The 26,327-nt window shown below is 37.2% G+C and overlaps 1 protein-coding gene across 10 annotated transcripts in view; it reads left to right on the top strand.

Moving 5' to 3' along the window:
- CDC123 (cell division cycle 123) overlaps nucleotides 1–26,327 on the top strand; it is a 59,696-nt gene that overhangs the window by 18,567 nt on the left and 14,802 nt on the right. For 5 of the 10 annotated variants that reach the window (XM_022580309.2, XM_089906489.1, XM_089906487.1 and 2 more), the window contains 5 exons: nucleotides 2,731–2,837; nucleotides 14,557–14,605; nucleotides 17,559–17,634; nucleotides 19,050–19,172; nucleotides 20,058–20,086. In XM_022580309.2, the coding sequence (XP_022436017.1) occupies nucleotides 2,731–2,837; nucleotides 14,557–14,605; nucleotides 17,559–17,634; nucleotides 19,050–19,172; nucleotides 20,058–20,086 (384 nt within the window). The remainder of the gene's footprint in view (nucleotides 1–2,730; nucleotides 2,838–14,556; nucleotides 14,606–17,558; nucleotides 17,635–19,049; nucleotides 19,173–20,057; nucleotides 20,087–26,327) is intronic. The other 5 variants (XM_089906492.1, XM_089906493.1, XM_089906494.1 and 2 more) reach the window with 1 other exon arrangement.

Here is a 26,327-nt window from a genome sequence, read left to right as displayed (position 1 = left end):
CAATTGACAGTTTCAACCTCTTGTGTTGCTGATTGCGCTAGAAATCTGAGAAAAGCCTTTCTCTACCCTTTTCAAAACTTCACCTGTTCAGTTTGACAGAGAGATTTTTCTCTATTGAAAGGTAATAAAAATTAAAATGTCGTAGGATCTAGAAACAGCAGTTTGACAGATCACCTGACGTTTTCTTAAATTGTGTTTTATCATTTCAACATTTCATTGACAAGATTTTTTTTTAAGTTAAGGCCTGAAGGAAAATTCGTTATTTTTTCTACTACAGTAGAAAACAATTTTATGTCAGCAAGGCTCATTTAAGGAATCAAGACTTATCTGCATTTTCAAAAAATCATCTCATGTGCTTATCTTTTCTTATTCTAACATGAATGATAAATTGTACTTAATCTAATTTTTGTTTTTACTTATTAAAATTAGTGACACATATACATAGTTTTTTTAAATTATTTTTTATTGGAGTATAGTTGCTTTACAATGTTGTGTTAGCTTCCACTGCACAGCAAAATGAATCAGCTATACAAATACATATATCCCCTCCCTTTTGGATTCCCTTCCCATTCAGATCACCACAGTGCATTAGGTAGAGTTCCCTGTGCTATACAGTATGTTCCCATCAGTTGTCTATTTTATACATAGTATCAATAGTGTATATGTGTCAATCCCAATCTCCCAGTTCATCCCACCCCACCTGTTTCCCCCTTTCTCTACATCTGTGTCTCTATTTCTGCTTTGCAGATAAGGTCACCTATACCATTTTTCTAAATTCCACATATATGCATTAATATATGATATTTGTTTTTCTCTTTCTGACTGACTTCACTCTGTATGACACCCTCTAGGTCCATCCACGTCTCTACAAATGACCCTATTTCATTCCTTTTTATGGCTGAGTAATATTCCATTGTATTACATATACAAAATAGTTTAAATTTTCAGAAGATCTGGAAGCTTCCTACAGAAATCAGCCAGTTCTGACTCTGTTTTGCTTCACTATTTCCCACTGCTCAGAGTCAGCTGTTTTCAAATATTTTAGTACCTTCTTCTGTTATTTTCCTTTACTTCTCTGTTCTTCTGTCTTAGATGTTTATTACTGACTTCCTGCTTTAGAACAGAAAGGTTCAGCTGTGTTTCATCTCCTGTCCCCACTACTTTATTTATTTATTTATCTATCTATCTATCTATCTACCTTATCTATTTATTTATATCTATTTATTTATTTTTGGTTGCATTGGGTCTTTGTTGCTGCTCGGGCTTTCTCTAGTTGCATTGAGCGGGGGCTACTCTCCGTCGTGGTGCATGGGCTTCTTATTTCAGTGGTTTCTCGTTGTGGAGCATGGGCTCTAGGTGCACAGGCTCAGTAGTTGTGGCTCGCGGGCTCTAGAGCACAGGCTCAATAGTTGCGGCGCATGAGCTTAGTTGCTTCACGGCATGTGGGATCTTCCCGGACCAGGGCTTGAACCTGTGTCCTCTGCATTGGCAGGCGGATTCTTAACCACTGAGCCACCAGGGAAGGCCTGTCCCCACTGCTTTGTGTTCCACTGTCATCATCAGATGGCATACTTTGATTAGACAAGTATTCAGTGTTTCTCATATTATGTTTATGCAAACACTACGTACCTATCTGATATATACCGTACATTGCTTGTGTTTTCTTATTCAACATTTTGTTTTCCCTGGAGTTAATAACTGTCCTGTTTATTCAGTTGCATGGTTTTCTATGTATATACTGTTGTTTTAGTGGAGTTAAATTTGTGTGTTCAGTATACCATCTTTAACCAGAAGGTCATCATCCTTTTTCATTTGGAGAAATTTTAAAGAAGTTATTATAAAGAAGTTATTGAAACTCATTTTTAGTTTATCTATGAGCAGTAATTTGAGTTGTGCTTGACTACTGATCTGGCTTGAGGCTTTCTAGTTAAAATGCATAGATTATTTGTGATTTTAAGTTATTCCTTCATTTATTTTTTATTTATTGAGTGCCGACTGTGTTCCAGTGCTTTCTTTCATACAGTGTGGATAACTGGACATTTTTTTTGCAATCATTAGTTTTCTCAATTACTGTCCTGTGTCTGATCTGTCTATGGGAGAAGTACGTTTTTTAAACTACTTAATTATTCTATCATTTTTAGGCATATTTCGCTGAGGTTTGTGCCTCCTGTGTCTGCTCTTCTTACTTTTTTTTGGTGCATATATTTGAGGCTTTCACCATTTAAAATTGTGATGGTTCAGGATATGTCACCTCCTCCCTCCCAGATTTGATAGACATGGGTCTTAACTGTTGCAGTCATCCACCTTCAGGGTTCCAGCCGTCTCTCCCCAGAAACAGGAAGAAAGGAAGGTTCTCTATTTTCTTAGTCGCTGGTCAGGCTGTTTTTTTATGCCTGAATCTTCTAGCTGAAGTGTCAGCATTTCTGATATCTCTTTATCCCCTTCTTTCATCATCAGTGAGGAAGACATAGGGCAGTGCTTGGGCCTGAGCTGAAAGGTGAGAACCTGAACATCTTGGTTCAAAACTGAGTATCCGACATGCAGTGGTGATGCTGTTACTTGTTTAGAACTGTAACTTGACATTTGACAGTATAGCTAAAATTTCTTACCTGACTTTTTTCTTCATCCCCTTCAGGTTATATGCATTGTTGACTTTGGCCATAGGCTTGAACTTCATTCATAGCAACTAACTTGGAATATATACTAAGTAGCATGTGCTCTATTATTTAGGACGCATACTGGATAGCAATGAATAGTTCTCTGAAATGTAAAACGCTCAGCGACATCTTCCTACTGTTCAAGAGTTCTGATTTCATCACTCGTGACTTCACCCAACCGTAAGTATGTCTCTTGTTCTCTTATGTCAGTAGTTTCAGCACTTGTGAGTTTTTCTACAGATGAAATTCCATTAGTTCTAGTACTATTGTAAACAACAGATCCACATACCAAGGCTGTTTCATTTTCTCAAATGACCTATTAAAGCAAACCTTTCTTTTCCATTGACGGCTAATGCTGTACAATGAATATCCCTAAATATCAAGGGCTTTCTGTGTATCTGCCCAGTAAATATAGTGGTATTTTTTTTCTTATTATAAAGCTAATATATGCTTATCATAGAAAAATAAAAGTGGGCACTATAGCTAAACAAAAACAGGAAATGTAAAAGCATTCATGATCTCGTCACAGTTGGTTTTATATACTTCCAGGATTCTGTCTGTGCATAGGTATAATATAGATACACCTGTCTCTAACTGTATTCCAGTTTTTTAAAACAAAAATGGGATCATATAGTTCATATTGCTTATGAGGCTGCTTTTGCACTTAATCAGTATATATCAAACATCTTTATGTGTCATTAAATATTAAACACATCATTATTTTAAACTTGCTTCAGAGTATTCCACTGGACAGCTATAGCATCATTTATTTCATTAGTTCTCTCTTCTTATTTGTCTCTTTTCTCTTCTTCTTAGTCCTGCAGTGAATATCCTTGAGCTAAATCTTTGCGTGCTTTCCTGATTTTTTTTCCTTAGGATAAATTCCTAGACGTGGACTTGCTGTTTTCTTCCCTCTGCTAGTTACTCTGTAACTAATCCTTCATCGCAGGCAGACAGCCCACCTGCACTGCTGCACTGTAGGCGATCTCTTTATGCTTCTTTTGTTCTGTCATCAAACAGCAGTTTTTATTCTAGATGTCTTATCCTACCCCATTTTAAATCCGAAATCTCAATTAAACTAACCTTTTATCTGATCTCTAAAATAAAGCATATCAAAAAAATCTAGAAACTAAGCAGGTACACAGGTGAATACATACATACATCATGTATGCATGCCACTTCTTCCCCATCCATCCAGTTCAGTTTGCCCTGCTCATTCATCCCCTTTCAGCCTCAAATCCTTTTTTGAAGAGGAGCCTGGCATAAAGAAAATACATTCCCTACAAGTCAGTTGTGCATCATCTCTTTTGCATCTGGTTCTGCAGCTTGGGCATATGGTTTTCATATTAAATTAAGAAAACGAAGTTAAGTAATAATAAATGAGTGTGATTGTATCGCTAGTTCATTATAAAAGGACTTTACCTGTATTGGTTTTTCTGGTTCACTTACAGAAAAAGCTTTATGTTGTTCTGACATTTAGGTGTCAACCTTTTATGGCTGTGTTGGCACAGGTGTTATGAGGTGTTTGCTTTAGTAATAATGCAGCAGCATTTTCGTTCTGGGAGACACCCTCTGATTAGAGGAAGTCGTGGCCCTGTCTTTTTTTTGCCATTGTAGAGCTTTTTGATATTGAATGCTTTTGTAAAGAGGCCTTGGAATATATGACATTAAAATACTCTGTACCTGTTAATTCATTTGATATGGATTTTTATGCACCTTTGATATTAGTTGCAGTGAGTATATGAGGACATTTCCTCTCCAAAAATTATAAATCACTTCTAATTCTCTGTGGTTGATAGCTTTTAAATCATCTTTGCACCCTAGCAACCTGCTGGCTCCTCTTAGCCCACCCCTCCTTTTTTGTCTTACATGAATTTAGCCCCGATTCCAGTGAAGGGTAGAAATACCAGTCAGTCATTTTGCGTTTTGTACTTTTTGACTTTTGCATGGGGAAGAAGTTAAATCAGCAAGTACATTTGAGGCCTTGGATTAGGAGTGTTTATCCACAGAATACCATCTTTCTCCTCATGTAAATAATTGGGAGTTGGCAGGATAAACACCAAGCCCTGAGCTTGCAGCCTTTCAGACCGGTGGTACTCAAAGTCACCTTTTCTGGAAATCTTTGTCGGTAGTCAGTTGCGTAACAATAAGTCTTGTTACTCCAGAAAAATCCCTATTGATTGGGTCTTTAATGAAAGATGAACTTTTGTCACAGAGGCCTTTCTGGACCCCTTAAAGATTAAGAATACAATACTTTAAATTGGACAGGATCTTATCAGTGATTTAATTTGACTCTTCAGTCAGTTAGAAAATTGAGGCCTGAATCTGCTCAGTAATTTGTTTCCATCAACTAGTTAATAGAACCAAAACCAGAATATAATTTCAGTAACATCATTCTAAATGTTCTCTGTATTTTCACTTAATAAAGTTATAAATTCCTTCTTTTCTAAATGCTTCAAAGTAAAATATTATAGAATGTGATAAAAGATAAAATATTATAGTATATAATTATGTACATAAAATTATGTAATATTATGAAAATTATGTTATACTCTTTGGGAGCTTGCTTCAACAAGAGAAAGATGTTATAGTTAGGATTACAGGTTAACAGAGGGCCAACCAAAAAGAGTTCACACACAGTGTTTTTAAAAATACATTATTTAGCAAGGAGTCTGGAGATGGGCTATTTCCATCTATAATGGTTAAGTCACAGCTCATCAGGGTCACCAGGGACCAGGTTCTTTCAGTCTTTCTCTCTGTCATCCTTGGCTTACTGGCTTGGTATTTGGGTTTATCACCTAGTGGTTACAAGGTGGCTGGTATTTTGCAGGTATGGCATGAAGATGACTATATCTTAGTCAAAAATATGAGGGGTTGCATCTAATTTCTCTCATGCTTCTCTGTGAGCAAGTAAAGCATTCTGGAAGCTTCCCAGGAGACTTCCTGACAGGCTCACGGTCACACAGTTGCTCAGCCTCATCCAGTAGTTGGCAGAGGGAACAGAGACGCCATGATTGGTTTAGAGCAGAGGCTCTCCAACTTTAGCTCGGATTAGAGTCACCTGGAGAATTTGGTAAAACACGGCTTGCTGGTCCCCACCCCCAGAGTTTCTGATTCACTAGGCTGGGAGTGGGGCCCAAGAATATAATTTCTAACCTGTTCCCAGGTGACCCTGATGCTGCAGGTGCAGGCCCATGCCTTGAGGGCTGTGCAGTTAGATGTACATGTGCATCCCTGGGATTCCACAGGTCCACCTGTCCTCCTCTGAACAGTCACAGAATTTTGTTGGCAAGGATAAAGGTTGGGAATAGCTAGAGGGTAGACCACCAGTACTGTCTGCCACAGTTGTAATTTGACATGGACTAGTAAGTACTCTTATTCTTTCTGTTTGTCAAGTGGTTATTGTACCCAAGAAGCTTTAAAAAGTGGAGGTTGAAATATTGACACCATTAGCATAATCTGTCTGCATTATACTTGCTGAGTGAATTATTTGCCCAGATAAACTTTCTATGTAATTAGACTTGTTGAGTCAGAAGGCTGCTTTCACTGATTATTTTATTGATTAGGTGCCACTTCAGTAGGCCAAGGCCAGAAAAAAAATATCTGGTATTCAATTGGCATTTAGAAGAAAGGGCTGAGAGAGAATTAATCCATTAATTGTTTCTCTGAGAGGCTCATGACTAAGGAAGTTAGAGTTACTAGATATCAGGAAAGTTTACTTGTCTTAGTAATTCAAGCACAGTTATGATCAGCACAATTTTTATACATTTTGTTCTTAAGATTATCACAAAACTGGCTATTAATCCTAAAATTCAGCAGCAAACAGTTTCAAAAGTAAAATGTTCTACCTAAGTTGGACGTAACAGAACCTATTCTTTGTGATTTTTAAGGCCCATTTATTTAGGTGACAGTTTGTCACTTTAGATTGTTATAATTTTATTGTATTTTTTATTGAAGTGTAGCTGATTTACAATGTCTTTTTAGATTGTTATAATTTTAGAGAGCATTTTTCTCTCTTTTTGAAGAATTCTATGAAAATTCTAATGAACTCACCCAATCACCCTTAATTCAGTATCATTTTTTATCTTTCCTTTTCCACCACCAGTGAGATGTAAAAAATGGAATCTGTGTACCTGAACTCTCATTTTAGATCCTAATGAGCAGTAAAATCTTCAGCACCAGAACTTTGATGCTAAATATTCCCTGGGTGCCATGTTTTTCTTTTTTATTTCTGCCCTTGACATAATTTTTTTTCCTTATATACTTAAGAGTTGTTTTCTGTGAGGTATAATACCGTAACCTTCCAACGTTTTAGGAAAGCTTACGAATGAGGATGTGCCCTAGTAAATAGCTAGGCAGTAAAGAGTCTGCCACTTTAAAGCATTGTGATTTTGTGTACTGCCACCTTATAAAGCTTTAATGATGATGTTTTTTCTGATAGGAATGATCGAATTGTGATCTTAGTGTATTTAGGAGGTACCTAAGTTGTCTAGAGTCAGTTCACGTAGTTATTACTCTCCGAGTTTACTAATACTGTGATTTCTCTTTCCCCCATTCCTGCCACGTTGACTGGCCCGCACTAGAGAACTCACACAATTTAAGTTGGTAGCACTGTAAGTCTGTTCCTCCAATGCCAGAATCTAACACCTCACCCGTAACAAATAGGATTCATCTTTAACTTCAATGTTCTCCACGAGAGCAGTCTCTTGGATTCTACTTCCATGGAGCTCTTTCTAGTTCAGTGTATTTCTTAACGTAGCACAGCTCAGCAGATACACGTATCCTTCTTTCCTTGTAACAAAGCATATACTACATCCATAGTTTTCTCATTGCCTGCTTTCCCCTAGTTCCACACGTGGGCATCCTTACCATTGAACGTATCGCCTTTGTTCTCTTTCAATGCGTGAAATAGTTGGAACACCATGATAAAAGCTGTGTGTTGATCACAGTTAAGAAGTTCACAGAAAAGAGTATGTCCATCTTAAGACATGTTTAGGGCATCATGAATGTGCCTATTTATAGGAAGACCATTTGGCTGGTAGGACATGCAACCTGAAGTTTAAGTTGAGGGATGACTTGGAAAGTAGCTTGGGTAGAAGTAAAAGACAAGAAAGATGACATTCCTGTCAGTCGTCAGTGGCAGTTAAGCACAGTTCTTACAGTTTTAGGCTAGGATCTTTTTTTCCCCTTTCTTTCTTTTCTTCTTCTTTCTAAAACTTTGTATCTAACACATTGGTCTCCAAAATTCCTGTTAACTGGTTCACTGCAAAATATATTAAAAATGTACTGGTGGGGCTTCCCTGGTGGCGCAGTGGTTGAGAGTCCGCCTGCCAATGCAGGGGACACGGGTCCGTGCCCCGGTCCGGGAGGATCCCACATGTCGCGGAGCGGCTGGGCCCGTGAGCCATGGCTGCTGAGCCTACGCGTCCGGAGCTGTGCTCCGCAACGGGAGAGGCCACAGCAGTGAGAGGCCCGCGTACCGCAAAAAAAAAAAAGAAAAAAAGAAAAAAAATGTACTGGCATAATTTCATAGTAGCTTTCAACAGAGTAGACCTTTGGTTATTTGGTTTTTTGCTTTTTTCTGTCTTTACCGTGATTGTACCCGAGAATACTTTTATTTTTAATTCACATTGTAGATTATATGACATTAATTATTTAATAACACTTGTGGGTTTTGTCTTTTTTGTTTTTGTTTTTTTCCGTACCACTTGGCATGTGGGATCTTAGTTCCCCAAGTGCAGAGTCTTACCCAGTGGACCACCAACGAAGTCCCAATAATACCTGTGTTTATTTTGAAGTTTTGTTTTTCTTATTTTTGGCTGCGTTGAGTCTTCTTTGCTGTACGTGGGCTTTCTCGGTGCTTTGTGACCACCTGGATGGGTGGGATAGGGAGGGTGAGAGGGAGGGAGACACAAGAGGGAGGAGATATGGGAACGTATGTATATGTATAACTGATTGACTTTGTTATAAAACAGAAACAGGGAGGAGATATGGGAACATATGTATATGTATAACTGATTGACTTTGTTATAAAACAGAAACTAACACACCATTTTAAAACAGTTATACTCCAATAAAGATGTAAAAAAAAAACAACAACAACCAGAGAGCAAAGGCAAATTCTGTAGAAAGAAACAGCAGTAAAACTCAGCAGGTTTCTCAACAGGAATATTGTTTCATCTAGTCCTACCTCTGCTGGGAAGGGCCTGGGTCCTGGAGGGTGGAGATGGATATAGAACAATGCAGATGCCTGTATTGTTTCTCATCTGTATGGGACACTTATCAATCTGGACCTAGACTAATTTCGGGTTATAACTTGAGGAACTCTCTAACAGTTGCCCAAATTTCAGGGTGATCGTGAATGATTCCATATTATTTCATAATTCAGGCAAATTTTTCAAGTGTTATTTAAATGTGTTTGTTAACACAGGGGAAGTGTTAGGTATTATGACATATTTCTTGCTTTTGCTCATAAATTATAACATGTATTATAATTTTATATTATATGCTGAGTTGGGATTTGAGAATTTATACTAGTTCTTACCATGACTTTTAAATTACGTGTTCATAGAAACAAAAGCTAAAGTAGACTTAGCAATTCAGTATTCTTTCTCTGTAAATTGCTTTCCTTGATCTTAACTTGCTGTTACCTCTCTGAGGTCCTGCTTTCTTTTAGCAATTAAGAAACTGTTATTTTTGGAAATGAGAGGATCAGCTTTTTTTTCTCCATTGCAGATGCAAGTGTTTGGATCATCTGTGTTCTCGGTTCAGTCAGTTAAGGGAATAATACAAACATTTTTATATTTGATATGACTGAAGATATTTTATCATTTCTGTTAGGATACTCATATTTTCCACTAGTATTGTTTCTACTAGTATTTTCAATGTAGTAAGAAGCCTTGATTTAAGGATTTCTTTCTTTTTCCTTTCTTGATGTAACCTGGAATTTTTGAACCGTAATTTATATAAGGATTTGTAAGCATTCAAGTGTTGTTAATACTCTAAATATCTTAACACATTTTTGCTTTTTAAACCTACTTCCTCCAGAATATAAATGGAATTTAAATATTCATACACAGTGTTTTTTGCGGTATTTCAGCTGAGCTCCTAAAAATGTTGTTGACCTTCACATTCAGTCTTAATTAGGTGGCTCTGCACTTTCCTCTCCTTTCAGAGACTGTACTTGACCATCTGATTAATCATCTTAATAAGAAAAAGCCTTGTACAGTAATCTCATGTAGCACATACGTTCTCACGTCTACCTTCTGAAAGTAGTCAAGGTTTTTAACTAACATTAAATGTTAAACCTATCACCACTTAAAAAGTAATGTTACGGGATGGTAGAATGCAAATGTGTATTAAAATGTATACCTATTTTAAAGTAGCAAATGAGGGTTAACCAAGGGTTGAAATCAATATTTGTAGGAATATAGAAGCATTAAAAAATTTAGATAATGAAGACGTGTGTTTTGGAAGTGTTTGTTTATTCGAATTCCTTTGTCATTTCTCTCCTCCCATCTCCCTTGTATATATATATATTTTTTTTAATTTAATTTATTTTATTTTATTTTTGGCTGCGTTGGGTCTTCGTTGCTGGGCACGGGCTTTTCTCTGGTTGTGGTGAGCTGGGGCTACTCTTTGTTACAGTGTTCAGGCTTCTCATTGCGGTGGCTTCTCTTGTTGCGGAGCATGGGCTCTAGGTGTGCGGGCTTCAGTAGTTGTGGCACAGGGGCTCAGTAGTTGTGGCGTGCAGGCTCTAGAGCACAGGCTCAGTAGCTCAGTAGTTGTGGCACACAGACTTAGTTGCTCCACGGCCTGTGGGATCTTCCCGGACCAGAGCTCGAACCTGAGTCCCCTGCATTGGCAGGCAGATTCTTAACCACTGTGCCACCAGGGAAGCCCTCCCTTGTATATTTTAGATACATTTAAATTTTAAAAAAACGATAGGCAGTTCAGTTTTATCATGATAAGAATTACTGGTTAATTGAAAGCTAAAATATTAACTTTTTTTTTTAAATTTATTTTTGGCTGCCTTGGGTCTTCGTTGCGGGCTTTCTCTCGTTGTGGCGAGCGGGGGCTGCTCTTCGTTGCGGTGCGCGGGCTTCTCATTAGGGTGGCTTCTCTTGTTGTGGAGCACGGGCTCTAGGCGTGTGGGCTTCAGTAGTTGTGGCTCGCGGGCTCTAGAGCGCAGGCTCAGTAGTTGTGGCGCACGGGCTTAGTTGCTCCATGGCATGTAGGATCTTCCCAGACCAGGGCTTGAACCTGTGTCCCCTGCCTTGACAGGTGGATTCTTAATCACTCCGCCACCAGGGAAGTCCTAACTTTTTAAAAAATTGTATAATTGGCCTAACAGTATATATTAGTTTCAGTTATACAACATAATCTGATATTTTGTATACACTGCAAAATGTAAAATATTAACTTTTAAAGTAAACTTGGTTTCTTATTATAAAAGCGCTATATGTACACTTTGTCCTTTTTTTTTTTTGGCTGCGTTGAGCCTTTGTTGCTGTGTGTGGGCGAGTTGCGGCGAGCGGGGGCTACCCTTTGTTGCGGTGCGTGGGCTTCTTATTGGGGTGGCTTCTCTTGTTGCAGAGCACGGGCTCTAGGTGTGCGGGCTTCAGTAGTTGTGGCTCGCGCGCTCTAGAGCGCAGGCTTAGTAGTTGTGGTGCATGGGCTTAGTTGCTCTGCGGCATGTGGGATCTTCCTGGACCAGGGCTCAAACCCGTGTCCCCTGCATTGGCAGATGGATTCTTAACCACCAGGGAAGTCCCCACTTTGTACTTTTATGTGTTTTTTAATTCCTCAAAATTAAAAGTTAAAGTAATATATATTTAATGTGATAAACATAACGTTAGAAATACTACAGAAAAGCAGCAGAAGAAATGAACAATCACTGCTGGGAAAGAATCATTGTGAACATCCCAATAGTTAACATTGTATTATGTTTTCTCATGTATGTTTTAAAATATGAGGTTGTACTGTGTAGTTTTGTGACCTTTTTTATTATTTAAAAGTATACTGTATTGTGAACGCTTTTCTCGCTTGTGAAAAATTCTTTTACCACACAATTTTTTATTCCTCATAACACTGTCTGGATTTTTGACACACTTTTCATCTTTTCATTTAGAATTTAGAAAGGAGTTGAGGGAAAATGTTTTAAGGATAAAATGAATTTTTATAATAGAATTCATAAATGAATTAGTGTTTTTTGCTAATTAAAATATTTAGGCTGTTAAACCGGAAAAAAAAAGGTGAGGGACTCTTACAATAAAGAAGAATAGGACTTCCCTGGTGGCGCAGTGGTTAAGAATCCGCCTGCCAATGCAGGGGACATGGGTTTGAGCCCTGGTCCAGGAAGATCCCACATGCCACGGAGCAACTAAGCCCATGCACTACAACTACTGAGCCTGCGCTCTAGAGCCCGCGAGCCACAACCACTGAGCTCACATGCCACAACTACTGAAGCCTGCACACCTAGAGCCCATGTTCCGCAACAAGAGAAGCCACCGCAATGAGAAGCCACCACAATGAGAAGCCCGCGCAATGCAACAAAGAGTAGCCCCTTCTTGCCGCAACTAGAGAAAAGCCCGTGTGCATCAACGAAGACCCAACGCAGTCAAAAATCAATTAATTTTTTAAAAATTGAAAAAAAATAGAATAATGAATATATTATGTAGAGCTATTAAAGGAGATGATCCAGGACATATGTATATCTCTGGATCCATTTGGTATTTGTGGTTTCTCTGAAATCTGAGAGCAATAACAAACAGCTCTAGAACCTCCACCTCTGAGAGGAGCAGTTCCACACGTGGTTTAGTGCCCTCCCACCACTGACTTCATTTCTCACCTTTCGGAGCCTTGGTTTCCTTGTGTGATGAATGTGGATAATAATAATAGCACTTTCTCAGGGATTATTGCAGGGATGAAATGAGATAGCAGATGTACATGCTTCACTTGGTGCCTGTTCACTAATATGGAGAAAGCCCATTGCCTTTTAACAAAGCTCCCTGTGTGTATCTTTCTTTGTCATTCAGATTATATCCATTAGTGCCCAACTGTTAGTGGCAATAAAAGTTCTTATTTTCTGAGGATTTTAGCCAACCACCTTATTTGTGTTGTTATTGTTTGTAGTATAAATCATAAATGATTGCAGAGAATTCCACCCTAATCAAACATTCGGGGAAATTTAAAAGCTTTTCAAATTTAATTCTACTTGTAAATTGCTTAAGACGTCTTTAAAACTATTTTTTGTTTTGCTTGTGTATTTTTTTCATGAAAATGTCTCTTGACCACCTGTTTTGCTTCTTGAATTGTTGGTATTCCCTAGGTTTCTATCTGAATGAGCTGACTGATCACTTCTGTCTCCATCCTTGACCTTAGCTCTTATACCAGTAGGACGATTACTTCCAGATAATTATTTTCACCTCCACCCACTCTTGAGTTTCCTTGTTCCAGTTGCTTACTAGACATTCTCTGTGGTTCTCCCAGGACTTCTCCAACACTACCCACCCAAACGTAGTTAGCTCCCATGTTTTCCTCATCCACATCACCTGCTCTTCCTTCTTAGTGAATGGTATTTGCCTCATTATCCAGCGAGTCATCAAGCAGCCACCCCAGTCATCTGGCCTCTTTCTCCCTCATTCTGTGCTTTCAATCAGGCACCAAGTAGCCCTGACTTTGTCTCCTAAATATCTTTGTATAGAGCTTCTCCTCTCTCTCTCCTCTGCCTTCGCATTAGTTGGCCCCTCATCTCTCCCTGGGGCTGTTGCAATGAGCCTTCCAACTGGGCTCTCAGCCTCCCAACCTGCCACCCATTCCCCCAGGCTCTCCAGCACCGTTGCCACCTGTGATATTTCTAAAGCCTAAGTGCAATGGTCTCCCTCACATGTTTAGAAACGTTTTTAGCCCCCCATTGTCTGTATAATAAATCACAACCTCTCTGCGTAGGCAAACAAGACCCTTCATGATCTGGATAGTCCTTCTTGTCCAAAATTTCTCTCCAGCCACATATTTTGGCAGTTCTTCCCTCCACACCCATCAGTACTGACCTCCAGTAGTCCTGTGCGTAGTTCTCACTTCTCTCCCTTTGCCTCAAACGCAGACCCTTCTCTTCATGTCAGATGAAGCCCCTCCCCCCAAACATGAAGAGCTAATCAGTGTTTCCTTTGTGCCATCACAGTATTTTTATTTTCAGTGTTTTGAAATTCTTTGGGTACTTGTTAGGCTTTCCTCACCAGACTAAAGGACAAGGGACTCTTAGTCATTTTGGTGTTCCAGTGCCTCGCCAGCCCTTGGCATAGGTGGGTGTTTAATAAAGGATGTGAAAAATTGTCCATGAAACTGAGGATTTTTAGAGGAGGAAGGAATATATTTAATGGAGGAATGAATAATTCTTCTGTCAGCTATTTTTAAATGGGATGTGGGAGAAGGATTAGATGAACTTTTTGTGGCTTTAGGTGGCAGAGTTAATGTCAGCAGAGAACTAGACTTCTGGTTCAGCCATGAAGAGCACAGTGAGAGTTATAAAACAACAGTGCCATCTCACCCTCATTTGGAATCTAGAGTGGGTTTGCGTTATACTCCTGGCTTGGTCACTAAATGTGCTCTTTCCTTAGTTTTAGCCCTTTTTTTTTAACAGAAAGATGGAGATTATAGTAGCTCATATGGTTGTTTTGAGGACAAATGAAATAACAAATAACATTTCAGGGTGCCTAGGCTAACGCCTGACACTGAACGGTGCTTAATAAATGTTCATTGAATTTGAATTAGTCTCCTGTTTCTGGATGCTTTTAGTAAAACCTTACTCCCACTTTAAATATAAGTAAATATAAGTAATGTGTATGCATAAACTGACAACCATAAAATAAAGATTCAATTGCCTTTCTTTCCCTCAAAGATTTATTCATTGTACTGATGATTCCCCAGATCCGTGTATGGAATATGAGGTAAGAATCTTTTTTTTTTAAATCTTGAATAAAATTGATAGTTCTAGATGAAGATGTATTGAGAATTTCTATTCTTAAATAAAATGAATCAAATTTTTGGACTAATTTCTCTGGGAACCTAGAGCCATTGAATTTTTAAATTTATGAAATATACACATAAAATGCATGTATTATGTACATACACATACAGTATATACGCAGTATGCACATGCTATAGAATATTATACATATTTTGAAATGAAGCAAACACCTTCATACCATCCAGCTTAACCTGTTTAAGCTTTTTAACCTGATTTACAAGGAAAAGTAGCCACCACCATTTTACCATTTTTATTTATTTTTTCTATGGTTCTCTCACTTTACAGATTACATATAGAAGTAAGAACAAAAGGACAGTGGAAAACTTTATTAGAAATAGTAATAAGAGTTGAAGCATAGCAACTCCCTCCCCCGTCCCCATGTTTTCCTGGTTTGAAGGTATACACAAGGCGCGCGCGCGCGCACACACACACACACACACACACACACACACCCCTGAAGTGGGCAGTGTTCTTGGATGTTGTTAGTTTAATTTCTTCGTCATCTGTTTGCTTCCAGTCACTTGTATATACACATGCTTTCAAAAGTTGTCCACTGACTTACTGTACTAAGAAATTCTGAGTGTGTCGAGTGTATATAGTGGCATATCGTCTGTGAACAGGTAATTGACTCTTCACCAAGCCACCAAACAATTCCTACATCTTTTAGCACTTGTAATTGAGATCTTTACATACCGTTTGTGAGGGGTATGTAATATATTAGCATTTTCCCAGGTCATTAAACATTTTTTATAACATTAATCGTGTGTATGTAATACATTCATATCTATTGTTTCACTGAACAAACATCTATCAAGCACCTGCTATATCTTATTACTTTGTGCTAGAAACACAAAAATGAACAAGATTGTTTTCCTAGTCTTGCCCTGCGACGTAATCTTTGCTGTAATGTCATCATCTCTCCCCGAGATTGATTTCACCGACAGTTTGCTCTTTTATTGCTTTTTGGGGAATATGCCATCATCGTGTTAGTGCATAGGGTTTAAAACCCAGTTTTAAAAGCCCAGGAAAGTGAAAGTAATTAAAATGAAAAAAGTGGCAAGCAAAATCCTAGGTATCATGTGCTTGCGTCTGTGTGTATTTGAAAAGATACCTACTATATGCTCATGTATTCATAGAATACTTCTGGAAAGATGTATGAGAAATTGTCAGCACTGGCTACCTGTGAGGAGGAGGACAGAGACACTGTTTGGGGGGAAGACTCACCTTTTACCTTTTTTAAAAAATCAAGTACAGTGTTTGTATTACCTGTCCAAAACGTTATTTCAATAGATAATGCAAATTTTCCGAAAACTTAATGTCAGTTTGCAATAATTGCGTATTTATTTGTTGCTTACATAAAAATTACTGTAGCTGTCCGAAAATATATTTGCCAGTATCAACTTTTAATAGGTAACAACAGTGTAATTTTTTAGTGTGGGATTCTTCATTTAATAATTAGGTTCTTTTTAAAAAGGTGGCACATACAGAGCTTGACCAAGAGCTCATAATAATGAAAATTGGAATCAGCGCACTTCAAATTTCGAAGACATATTTTAACACTACAGTTTTTTTTTTAAGGAAAGCAACCTAATATCAAAAATTTTAAAATACAAGAAAATATGAGGAGCCTACCACCCAGATATCCTCAGTATTATTAGCATTTTGACCTTTAACTTCCCTTTCTTGAGACATTTGTGTGTGTGTGTGTTTGTGTGTGTGTGTGCGTGTGCACACCTGTGCGCATATACACACTCTCCATAAGATGCTTTATGTGCCACTTTTTTTTTTCACTTATGACATAGTATGAGCATTTTCACAGTTCATTAAATTTTTTTATATCATGTTTTTTAGTGGCTGCTTATCTTAAATATTTACCATTCCATGTTTCACTTGACAAACATTTCCTAGGCACCTGCTAGGCATTACATACCTGTGCTGGGAACGCAAAGATGAATAAGACCCAGCTGCTCACCCTTAGAAGAGAGACTTGTGTCAGATTATCCTAGTACAACATGGGGTATGGGCTTACTCTCGAATGTTACGTACAAGAAACTGGGTGGCGTGGGAAGGTACAGAGCCCACTGAGGGGATTCCTGGAATGGGGCCTAGAGTAATTCAAGTCCTACCTCCTAGGTCTTGAGGGGCAAAGAGGTGTATGCCAGGATTCGGGAGGCTGGGGGCTCTTGCCATTGATTACAATTAATACTTCAAAAGGACAGGACTAGTTTTTTCCAAAGAACATTTTAAAACCAGACTCAGAAGCATACATTTGTCAACTGTACTATTTATAAATTACAACAATATGAGAATTTGCACATATTAAATAATGTTATAGTAATAAACCCATTTATGAATTGGGCCATTGGTAGAATTGTATTACTTTAAAATAATGGGAAAATCATGAAAGGGTTTTAGTGAGTCTTTGTGATAAGCCGTAATAATTTTATCAGAGTATTACAGAATGATGCTTAAGGTAGATAACTTGGAAATTATTTTACTTTTTGATGTTCTTAAAGGAGTGAAGAACATATGAATTATAGGGAAACTTATGGCCCAACGATGATAAGATGTGACTATATCATCCTTTGAGTTGTGTGTTATTTCAGAACTCCCAAAATGGTAAATAAATGACAAAGGCACATTTTGTCATAAAGAGTTTTAATACAATTTCCCCTGTTCTGTTAGACTAATAGATCATAGCTCTGTTCCCTACATATCATGTCAGGAATGTTTTATGATGCCTTTTTTTTTAAAAAAACCAAAACACTTGATAATGGCAATTGTTAAGAAATAGTCTCAACATGAAATTGTTTATTAGACTAGTAAATATTCTCTTGTTACATAGTTGCGTTCCTTTTTTCCTTTGTCTACAGCTTGTTCTTCGAAAATGGTGTGAATTAATTCCTGGTGCTGAGTTCCGATGTTTTGTCAAGGAAAATAAGCTTATTGGTGAGGTTTTTGTGTTTTTTTGTTTTTTTAAACCTTTGAAAGTAATTGTTAAAAGAAGACAAGCTTTTGATGGAAATAAATTACTTAGTAATTAAGACAAGGGTAACAATCAGTTTTTATCTCAGATGCTACCTCTAACCAATTGGCACTGACTCTCTGGAATGCTGTATCAACAAGGGTCCTGAGGCCAGATTCTGTTTCACAGAAAATAGTCTTGTTGATGAATCACGTCAATCTGGATTCCAGAGATGAAAGTGGTGGCCTTTACTGTTCTCAGGATATGTGTAATACTACCTGCTTTCTCTCTGGGGCTTTCCTAGGTATTACTAGCAATACACTGCTTATTTTAAGCAGCGTAAAAAGCCCAGTTTTTGAACATTTATTTCTATTATTGAAGCACTGTTTATTATTCTAGCAAGAGAAAATATGCAAAGAAGTACATTGCTTTAAAAGCCACCTTCCTCTGAGGGTATTATTTTGTCTGCTATGATTTATTCAAGCTAAATATTGTAGATAATTTGCTCTTATTTTGTCTAAGCACATTTTCCATGAGGTAGAATTGATTTTCAACCAAGAAAAGTGTGATCTGAACAGAATCAGATCAACACTATTTATTTATTGAATGTGATGTTGACATTTAAATTACCTGAAATACACTGGGGTTGTTTGAATTTATTGTATAATATTGTTATATATCTCTGAAAGAAACACTGCAGTATTAAGTACAGTTAAAGAAGGGAGTCATATTGGCATGTGATGAAGAAATTGGTTGGAAGCCCTTCTTTCAGAGCAGAGAACTTTTTCTTAGGTCTAGAGCAGATTAAAGGAGTTCTTACAATACTCCCTTTAGTGTTTTTGGAATAATGTCAGCAAGTCACTCTGAAGAAAGGAATGTTTACTTTTCCATAGCTTGAAACATCAGGCTTGTGAAGGCAGGATAGCATGTATGAAGAAGGAAAATAGACCGTGAAGTGCAGTATGATTATGGAAGACGTATGGTGAGGGGTATTCTACATTTTCCCAAAGAAAGTGGAAAAGAATGCGAATTTTTAGACAGTTCATTGGAAAAATCAAAGAAGCAGCAGTTGACTATGTGGGTAGGTTTAAAATTGCTTCTTTCATTTTTTACATAAGAAACATTTTTATGACTTTGAATTCTTCCCATTGTACTAAATAAAAATAACTGCTGTTTCTAAAGTAAGAATGCATGGCAATATGGAATTGTAGGGTTCACCTAGCCATTTGAACCTTTACAACTGATAAGCTTTATATCTATATAAAATGCTGAATAATGTATGATGCCATATTCATTCGATCTACTTTAATGGTTTCCTCAAAAAGAGGTTTAAATCACATATTGGTGTTTTTGAAAAGAATATTGTGTAATAATGAAATATAAAATATTTTCTTGTCAGGTATTTCTCAAAGGGACTACACACAATATTATGATCATATTTCTAAACAAAAGGAAGAGATTTGCAGATGCATACAAGACTTTTTCAAGAAACACATACAGTATAAATTCTTAGATGAAGACTGTGAGTATTTTTTATTGGCCCAGTGAAATGAAATGCATAGTGTTACCGAACCTTATTTCACGGTGGTACATATTTTAAAACTGGATTCAAAATACTGTATTTTAAGCATTTTATTATATGATAGTATGGCTGATGGGTTTGCATGTTAATTTTACGTTATTTAACCAGAGTCCCTTTTTAATACTGAGATGGTTCTCTCTCCTGTCATTTGAGGTATTTTATTATACATTTCAAAGGGTCTATCTACAGAAAACCACATACTTCTATTATTAGGACTAAATTAGCTAGTTGACTGATCTACCTTTCTAGATTTTTATTTGAATGATCAGATAGCACCAGTTACAAAGTAAATATTTGTGAGTTGTTTTTAAGAGTTGAAAGTAAGTATTGAAAGTATTGTGTATGAGACAATTTTCATGCATTGTCAAATTATATCTGCTATGGTTTCTGCTTTTCTACTTGCCAATCCTGGGGTCTGTGGCAGGTTTGACTTTTAAAAAAGATGAATCATGCCCTAAGCATGGCTAGATAGTGTGCTTTTCTATTGCAGATTTTACCCATTTTATTCCCCATCAAGCAGTTAGTGATTGATGCTCCTTTCTCTGATATAGATAGCCTGTCTCTAATTGTGAACTGGTTGAGACGATGTTGGTGTTTGGTTTGAATTTTTAAACGTAAGGGATTACGGCTGAGGATAGAGAAAAGGAAAACAAAATTATATAAGTAAAACATTGCAGGATGCCTTTTTATGTTTGAAGTTTTGAGATGTAGAAGCAGGAAGTCCTTTGAGTAACTAATAATAAAACGCATTTTAATTTTCAAAAGGAGGTGTAGATAATGAAAATAGAAGTTCGTTACTAACTTCAGATTTTTTCTCCTTTGCAGTTGTATTCGATATATATAGAGACAGTAGGGTAAGTAAAAATGACATTTCATATGCTTTAAATACATAGGCATTCTCTATGGAAGGGCTCACCACTCAACAAATATTTTCTCAAATCAACTAAGGTGCTTGAAATTCACCGTGGCCAAGAATCTCCCCTTAAAATATCCTTAACACTAGGACACATGATATCTTCCATTGTTATGTGTCACAAATTCAAGGATTATTAATTTAACAGATGGCTAAGGCCACCCTGTGTCCTCCTTTCCCCTTTTGTCGGGGGCCTGGGCCTACTTAAAATAGTTGAGTTTGTACTCTTCGGTGTGGCCAGGAATTTGTCACTGGATATTTAGAAGTTGTTATTTTCAGTTACCTGAAAGGCCCTTAGCGTGATTCGAGTCACTTGCGTCTTTAGACTGAAGACGAGGATTCGAGTAGTTTGTATTTACTCTGTAATCTTGAAGTGATGGAAACTTCTGTAATGAAAAAGAAAACAAAAACCTGACCTAGTACATCCTGCAGCAGAGATTTCACTATCAAGACATGCAATCTTTTCAGAGAAATTTGGGTCACTAGGTGTCCTGTGACAGTGCTCACTGACTTAGCTGTTCAGAGGACAGCAGGTGTGTTTTCTAAACATTAGACCCCTGTGTTTCTTAAATGTCTCTCACACTTTTCTTCTTCCCTCTCGACGCTATCGCCTCATTGTAGTGATGATTGTGATACCTTTGAATCATTTTTTGGACAAAAGGAGGGGCCCATATGGTCATATCCCAAAATAACTGTTAACTGTTTACTCATCTGTATCAAGCCAAAGCATCACTTACTCTGTTTTCATGTCTGTCTTTTTTTTTTTTTTTTTTACATCTTTATTGGAATATAATTGCTTTACAATGATGTGTTAGTTTCTGCTTTATAAGAAAGTGAATCAGTTATATATATACATATGTCCGCATATCTCTTCCCTCTTGCATCTCCCTCCCTCCCACCCTCCCTATCCCACCTCTCTAGGTGGTCACAAAGCACAGAGCTGATCTCCCTGTGCTATGAGGCTGCTTCCTACTAGCTATCTATTTTATGTTTGGCAGTGTATATATGTCCATGCCACTCTCTCACTTTGTCCCATCTTACCCTTCCCCCTCCCTGTATCCTCAAGTCCATTCTCTAGTAGGTCTGCATCTTTATTCCCATCTTATGCCTAGGTTCTTCATGACCATTTTTTTTTTTTAAGATTCCATATATATGTGTTAGCATACGGTATTTGTTTTTCTCTTTCTGACTTACTTCACTCTGTATGACAGTCTCTGGGTCCATCCACCTCACTACAAATAACTCAAGCTTCATTCCTTTTTATGCTTGAGTAATATTCCATTGTATATATGTGCCACATCTTCTTTATCCATTCATCTGTTGATGGATACTTCGGTTGCTTCCATGTCCTGGCTATTGTAAATGGAGCTGCAATGAACATTTTGGTACATGACTCTTTTTTTTTTCTATAAAATATGTATTATATATTTATATCATACTTGTACTTATATTAAATATATATTATATTTAATATATAAAACATGTATTTATATAGTATATAGTATAGTAGTAGTACTATTAGGTTTTTGGGTCTTTTTTCTTTTTCGAATTTGACACAAATACTTTAATATACACAAAGAGTAACAAAATAATGCACAATTGGCCAGTACCTTAAACAAACCATTTGGTCATCATTTAAACTTCATTTTCATGTGGATCTGCTTTCTTTTTTTTTTGATCACAACTCACACACACACACTGTATTTTATTTTTACAAGAGATAAATAAACTGGCACCAAGCATTGTAAATGGATGACCACAACAAAAGCAACAATGATTGCAATTACCAAATACGAAACACACTCATACTATGTCATAATATTGACGTTCAGTCCAGTGATCCTCCACTGTAACAGCTCCTTTACTTTGCAGTGAAAATTGATTTGTATATTTTTTGCCTCTGGGTCCTTGTGGGATTTTTATTTTTTTTATTCAAACAGAAAGTCACAAAAATTATAATCATCCTCATCTACATGACTCTTTTTGAATTATGGTTTTCTCGGCGTATATGCCCAGTAGTGGGATTGCTGGGTCGTATGGTAGTTCTATTTTTAGTTTTTTAAGGAACGTCCGAACTGTTCTCCATAGTGGCTGGATCAATTTACATTCCCACCAGCAGTTCAAGAGGGTTCCCTTTTCTCCACACCCTCTCCAGCATTTATTGTTTCTAGATTTTTTGATGATGGCCATTCTGACTGGTGTGAGATGATACTTCATTGTAGTTTTGATTTGCATTTCTCTAATGATTAATGATGTTGAGCATTCTTTCATGTACCTGCTGGCAATCTGTGTATCTACTTTGGAGAAATGTCTCTTTAGGTCTTCTGCCCATTTTTGGATTGGGTTGTTTGTTTTTTTAATGTTAAGCTGCATGAGCTGCTTGTAAATTTTGGAGATTAATCCTTTGTCAGTTGCTTCATTTGCAAATATTTTCTCCCATTCTGAGGGTTTTCTTTTCGGCTTGTTTATGGTTTCCTTTGCTGTGCAGAAGCTTTTAAGTTTCATTAGGTCCCATTTGTTTATTTTTGTTTTTATTTCCATTTCTCTAGGAGGTGGGTCAAAAAGGTTCTTGCTGAGATTTATGTCATAGAGTGTTCTGCCTATGTTTTCCTCTAAGAGTTTGATGGTATCTGGCCTTACATTTAGGTCTTTAATCCATTTTTAGTTTATTTTTGTGTATGGTGTTAGGGAGTGTTCTAATTTCATTCTTTTACATGTAGCTGTCCAGTTTTCCCAGCACCACTTATTGAAGAGGCTGTCCTTCCTCCACTGTATATTCTTGCCTCCTTTATCAAAGATAAGGTGACCATATGTGCGTGGGTTTATCTCTGGGCTTTCTATCCTGTTCCATTGATCTATATTTCTGTTTTTGTGCCAGTACCATACCGTCTTGATTACTGTAGCTTTGTAGTATAGTCTGAAGTCAGGGAGCCTGATTCCTCCAGCTCCGTTTTTCATTCTCAAGATTGCTTTGGCTATTCGGGGTCTTTTGTGTTTCCATACAAATTGTGAAATTTTTGTTCTAGTTCAGTGAAAAATGCCATTGGTAGTTTGATAGGGATTGCACTGAATCTGTAGATTGCTTTGGGTAGTAGAGTCATTTTCACAATGTTGATTCTTCCAATCCAAGAACATGGTATATCTCTCCATCTCTTTGTATCATCGTTAATTTCTTTCATCAGTGTCTTATAATTTTTTGCACACAGGTCTTGTCTCCTTAGGTAGGTTTATTCCTAGATATTTTATTCTTTTTGTTGCAATGGTAAATGGGAGAGTTTTCTTAATTTCACTTTCAGATTTTTCACTATTAGTGTATAGGAATGCAAGAGATTTCTGTGCATTAATTTTGTATCCTGCTACTTTACCAAATTCATTGATTAACTCTAGTAGTTTTCTGGTAGCATCTTTAGGATTCTCTATGTATAGTATCATGTCATCTGCAAACAGTGACAGCTTTACTTCTTCTTTTCTGATTTGAATTCCATTTATTTCTTTTTCTTCTCTGATTGCTGTGGCTAAAACTTCCAAAACTATGTTAAATAATAGTGGTGAGAGCACTATTGGGCAACGTTGTCTTGTTCCTGATCTTAGTGGAAATGGTTTCAGGTTTTCACCATTGAGGACAATGTTGGCTGTGGATTTGTCATATATGGCCTTTATTATGTTGAGGAAAGTTCCCTCTATGCCTACTTTCTACAGGCTTTTTATCATAAATGGGTGTTGAATGTTGTCAAAAGCTTTCTCTGCATCTATTGAGATGATCATATGGTTTTTCTCCTTCAGTTTGTTAATATGGTGTATCACGTTGATTGATTTGCATATATTGAAGAATCCTTGCATTCCTGGAATAAACCCCGCTTGATCCTGGTGTGTGATCCTTTTCATGTGCTGTTGGATTCTGTTTGCTAGTATTTTGTTGAGGATTTTTGTTCATCAGTGATGTTGGCCTATAGTTTTCTTTCTTTGTGACATCCTTGTCTGGTTTTGGTATCAGAGTGATGGTGGCCTCGTAGAATGAGTTTGGGAGTGTTCCTCCCTCTGCTATATTTTGGAAGAGTTTGAGAAGGATAGGTGTTAGCTCTTCTCTAAATATTTGATAGAATTTACCTGTGAAGCCATCTGGTCCTGGGCTTTAGTTTGTTGGAAGATTTTTAATCACAGTTTCAATTTCAGTGCTTGTGATTGGTCTGTTCATATTTTTTATTTCTTCCTGGTTCAGTCTCGGAAGGTTGTGCTTTTCTAAGAATTTGACAACATTTTTTCCAGGTTGTCCATTTTATTGGCATACAGTTGCTTGTAGTAATCTCTCATGATCCTTTGTATTTTTTCAGTGTCAGTTGTTACTTCTCCTTTTTCATTTCTCATTCTATTGATTTGAGTCTTCTCCCTTTTTTTCTTGGTAAGTCTAGCTAATGGTTTATCAATTTTGTTTATCTTCTCAAAGAACCAGCTTTTAGTTCTGTTGATCTTTGCTGTTGTTTCCTTCATTTCTTTTTCATTTATTTCTGATCTCATCTTTATGATTTCTTTCCTTCTGCTAACTTTGGGGGTTTTTTGTTCTTCTTTCTCTAATTGCTTTAGGTGTAAGGTTAGGTTGTTTATTTGAGATGTTTCTTGTTTCTTAAGGTAGGATTGTATTGCTATAAACTTCCCTCTTAGAACTGCTTTTGCTGCATCCCATAGGTTTTGGGTTGTCGTGTTTTCATTGTCATTTGTTTCTAGGTTTCTTTTTATTTCCTCTTTGATTTCTTCAGTGATCTCTTGGTTATTAAGTAGTGTGTTGTTTAGCCTTCATGTGTTTGTATTTCTTACAGATTTTTTCCTGTAATTGGTATCTAGTCTCATAGCGTTGTGGTCGGAAAAGATACTTGATACGATTTCAATTTTCTTAAATTAACCAAGGCTTGATTTGTGACCCAAGATATGATCTATCCTGGATAATGTTCCATGAGCACTTGAGAAGAATGTGTATTCTGTTGTTTTTGGATGGAATGTCCTATAAATATCAATTAAGTCCATCTTGTTTAATGTATCATTTAAAGCTCGTGTTTCCTTATTTTTTTCATTTTGTATGATCTGTCCATTGGTGAAAGTGGGGTGTTAAAGTCCCCTACTATGATTGTGTTACTGTCGATTTCCCCTTTTATGGCTGTTAATATTTGCCTTATGTATTGAGGTGCTCCTATGTTGGGTGCATAAATATTTACAATTGTTATATCTTCTTCTTGGATTGATCCCTTGATCATTATGTAGTGTCTTTCTTTGTCTCTTGTAATAGTCTTTGTTATAAAGTCTATTTTGTCTGATATGAGAATTGTTACTCCAGCTTTCTTTTGATTTCCATTTGCATGGAATATCTTTTTCCATCCCCTCACTTTTAGTCTGTATGTGTCCCTAGGTCTAAAATGGGTCTCTTGTAGACAGCATATATACGGGTCTTGTTTTTGTATCCATTCAACCGGTCTATATCTTTTGGCTGGAGTATTTAAGCCATTTAAATTTAAGGTAATTACCGATATGTGTGTTCCTATTCCCATTTTCTTAATTGTTTTGGGTTTGTTATTGTAGGTCTTTTCCTTCTCTTGTGTTTCCTGCCTAGAGAAGTTCCTTTAGCATTTGTTGTAAAGCTGGTTTGGTGGTGCTGAATTCTCTTAGCATTTGCTTGTCTGTAAAGATTTTAATTTCTCTGTCAAATCTGAATGAGATTTTTGCTGGGTAGAGTAATCTTGGTTGTAGGTTTTTCTCCTTCATCACTTTAAATATGTCCTGCCACTCCCTTCTGGCTTGCACAGTTTCTGCTGAAAGATCACCTATTAACCTTATGGGGATTCCCTTATGTGTTATTGTTTTTCCCTTGCTGCTTTTAATATCTGTTCTTTGTATTTAATTTTTGATAGTTTGATTTTATTTATTTATTTTTTGCGGTACGTGGGCCTCCCACTGTTGTGGCCTCTCCTGTTGCGGAGCACAGGCTCTGGACGCGCAGGCTCAGCGGCCATGGCTCACGGGCCCAGCCACTCCGCAGCATGTGGGATCTTCCCAGACCAGGGCACGGACCTGTGTCCCCTGCATCGGCAGGCGGACTCTCAACCACTGCGCCACCAGGGAAGCCCTAATAGTTTGATTAATAAGTGTCTTGGCATGTTTCTCCATGGATTTATCCTGTATCGGACCCTGTGTGC

The sequence above is a fragment of the Delphinapterus leucas genome, chromosome 2 (assembly GCF_059928025.1).
Source record: "Delphinapterus leucas isolate spDelLeu-1000000601 "Yukka" chromosome 2, BTC_Dleu_Yukka2, whole genome shotgun sequence".
NCBI classification, from domain to species: Eukaryota; Metazoa; Chordata; class Mammalia; order Artiodactyla; family Monodontidae; genus Delphinapterus; species Delphinapterus leucas.
The sequence above is the reverse complement of the archived record's forward strand: the minus strand, read 5'-3'. Positions and strand labels throughout refer to the sequence as shown.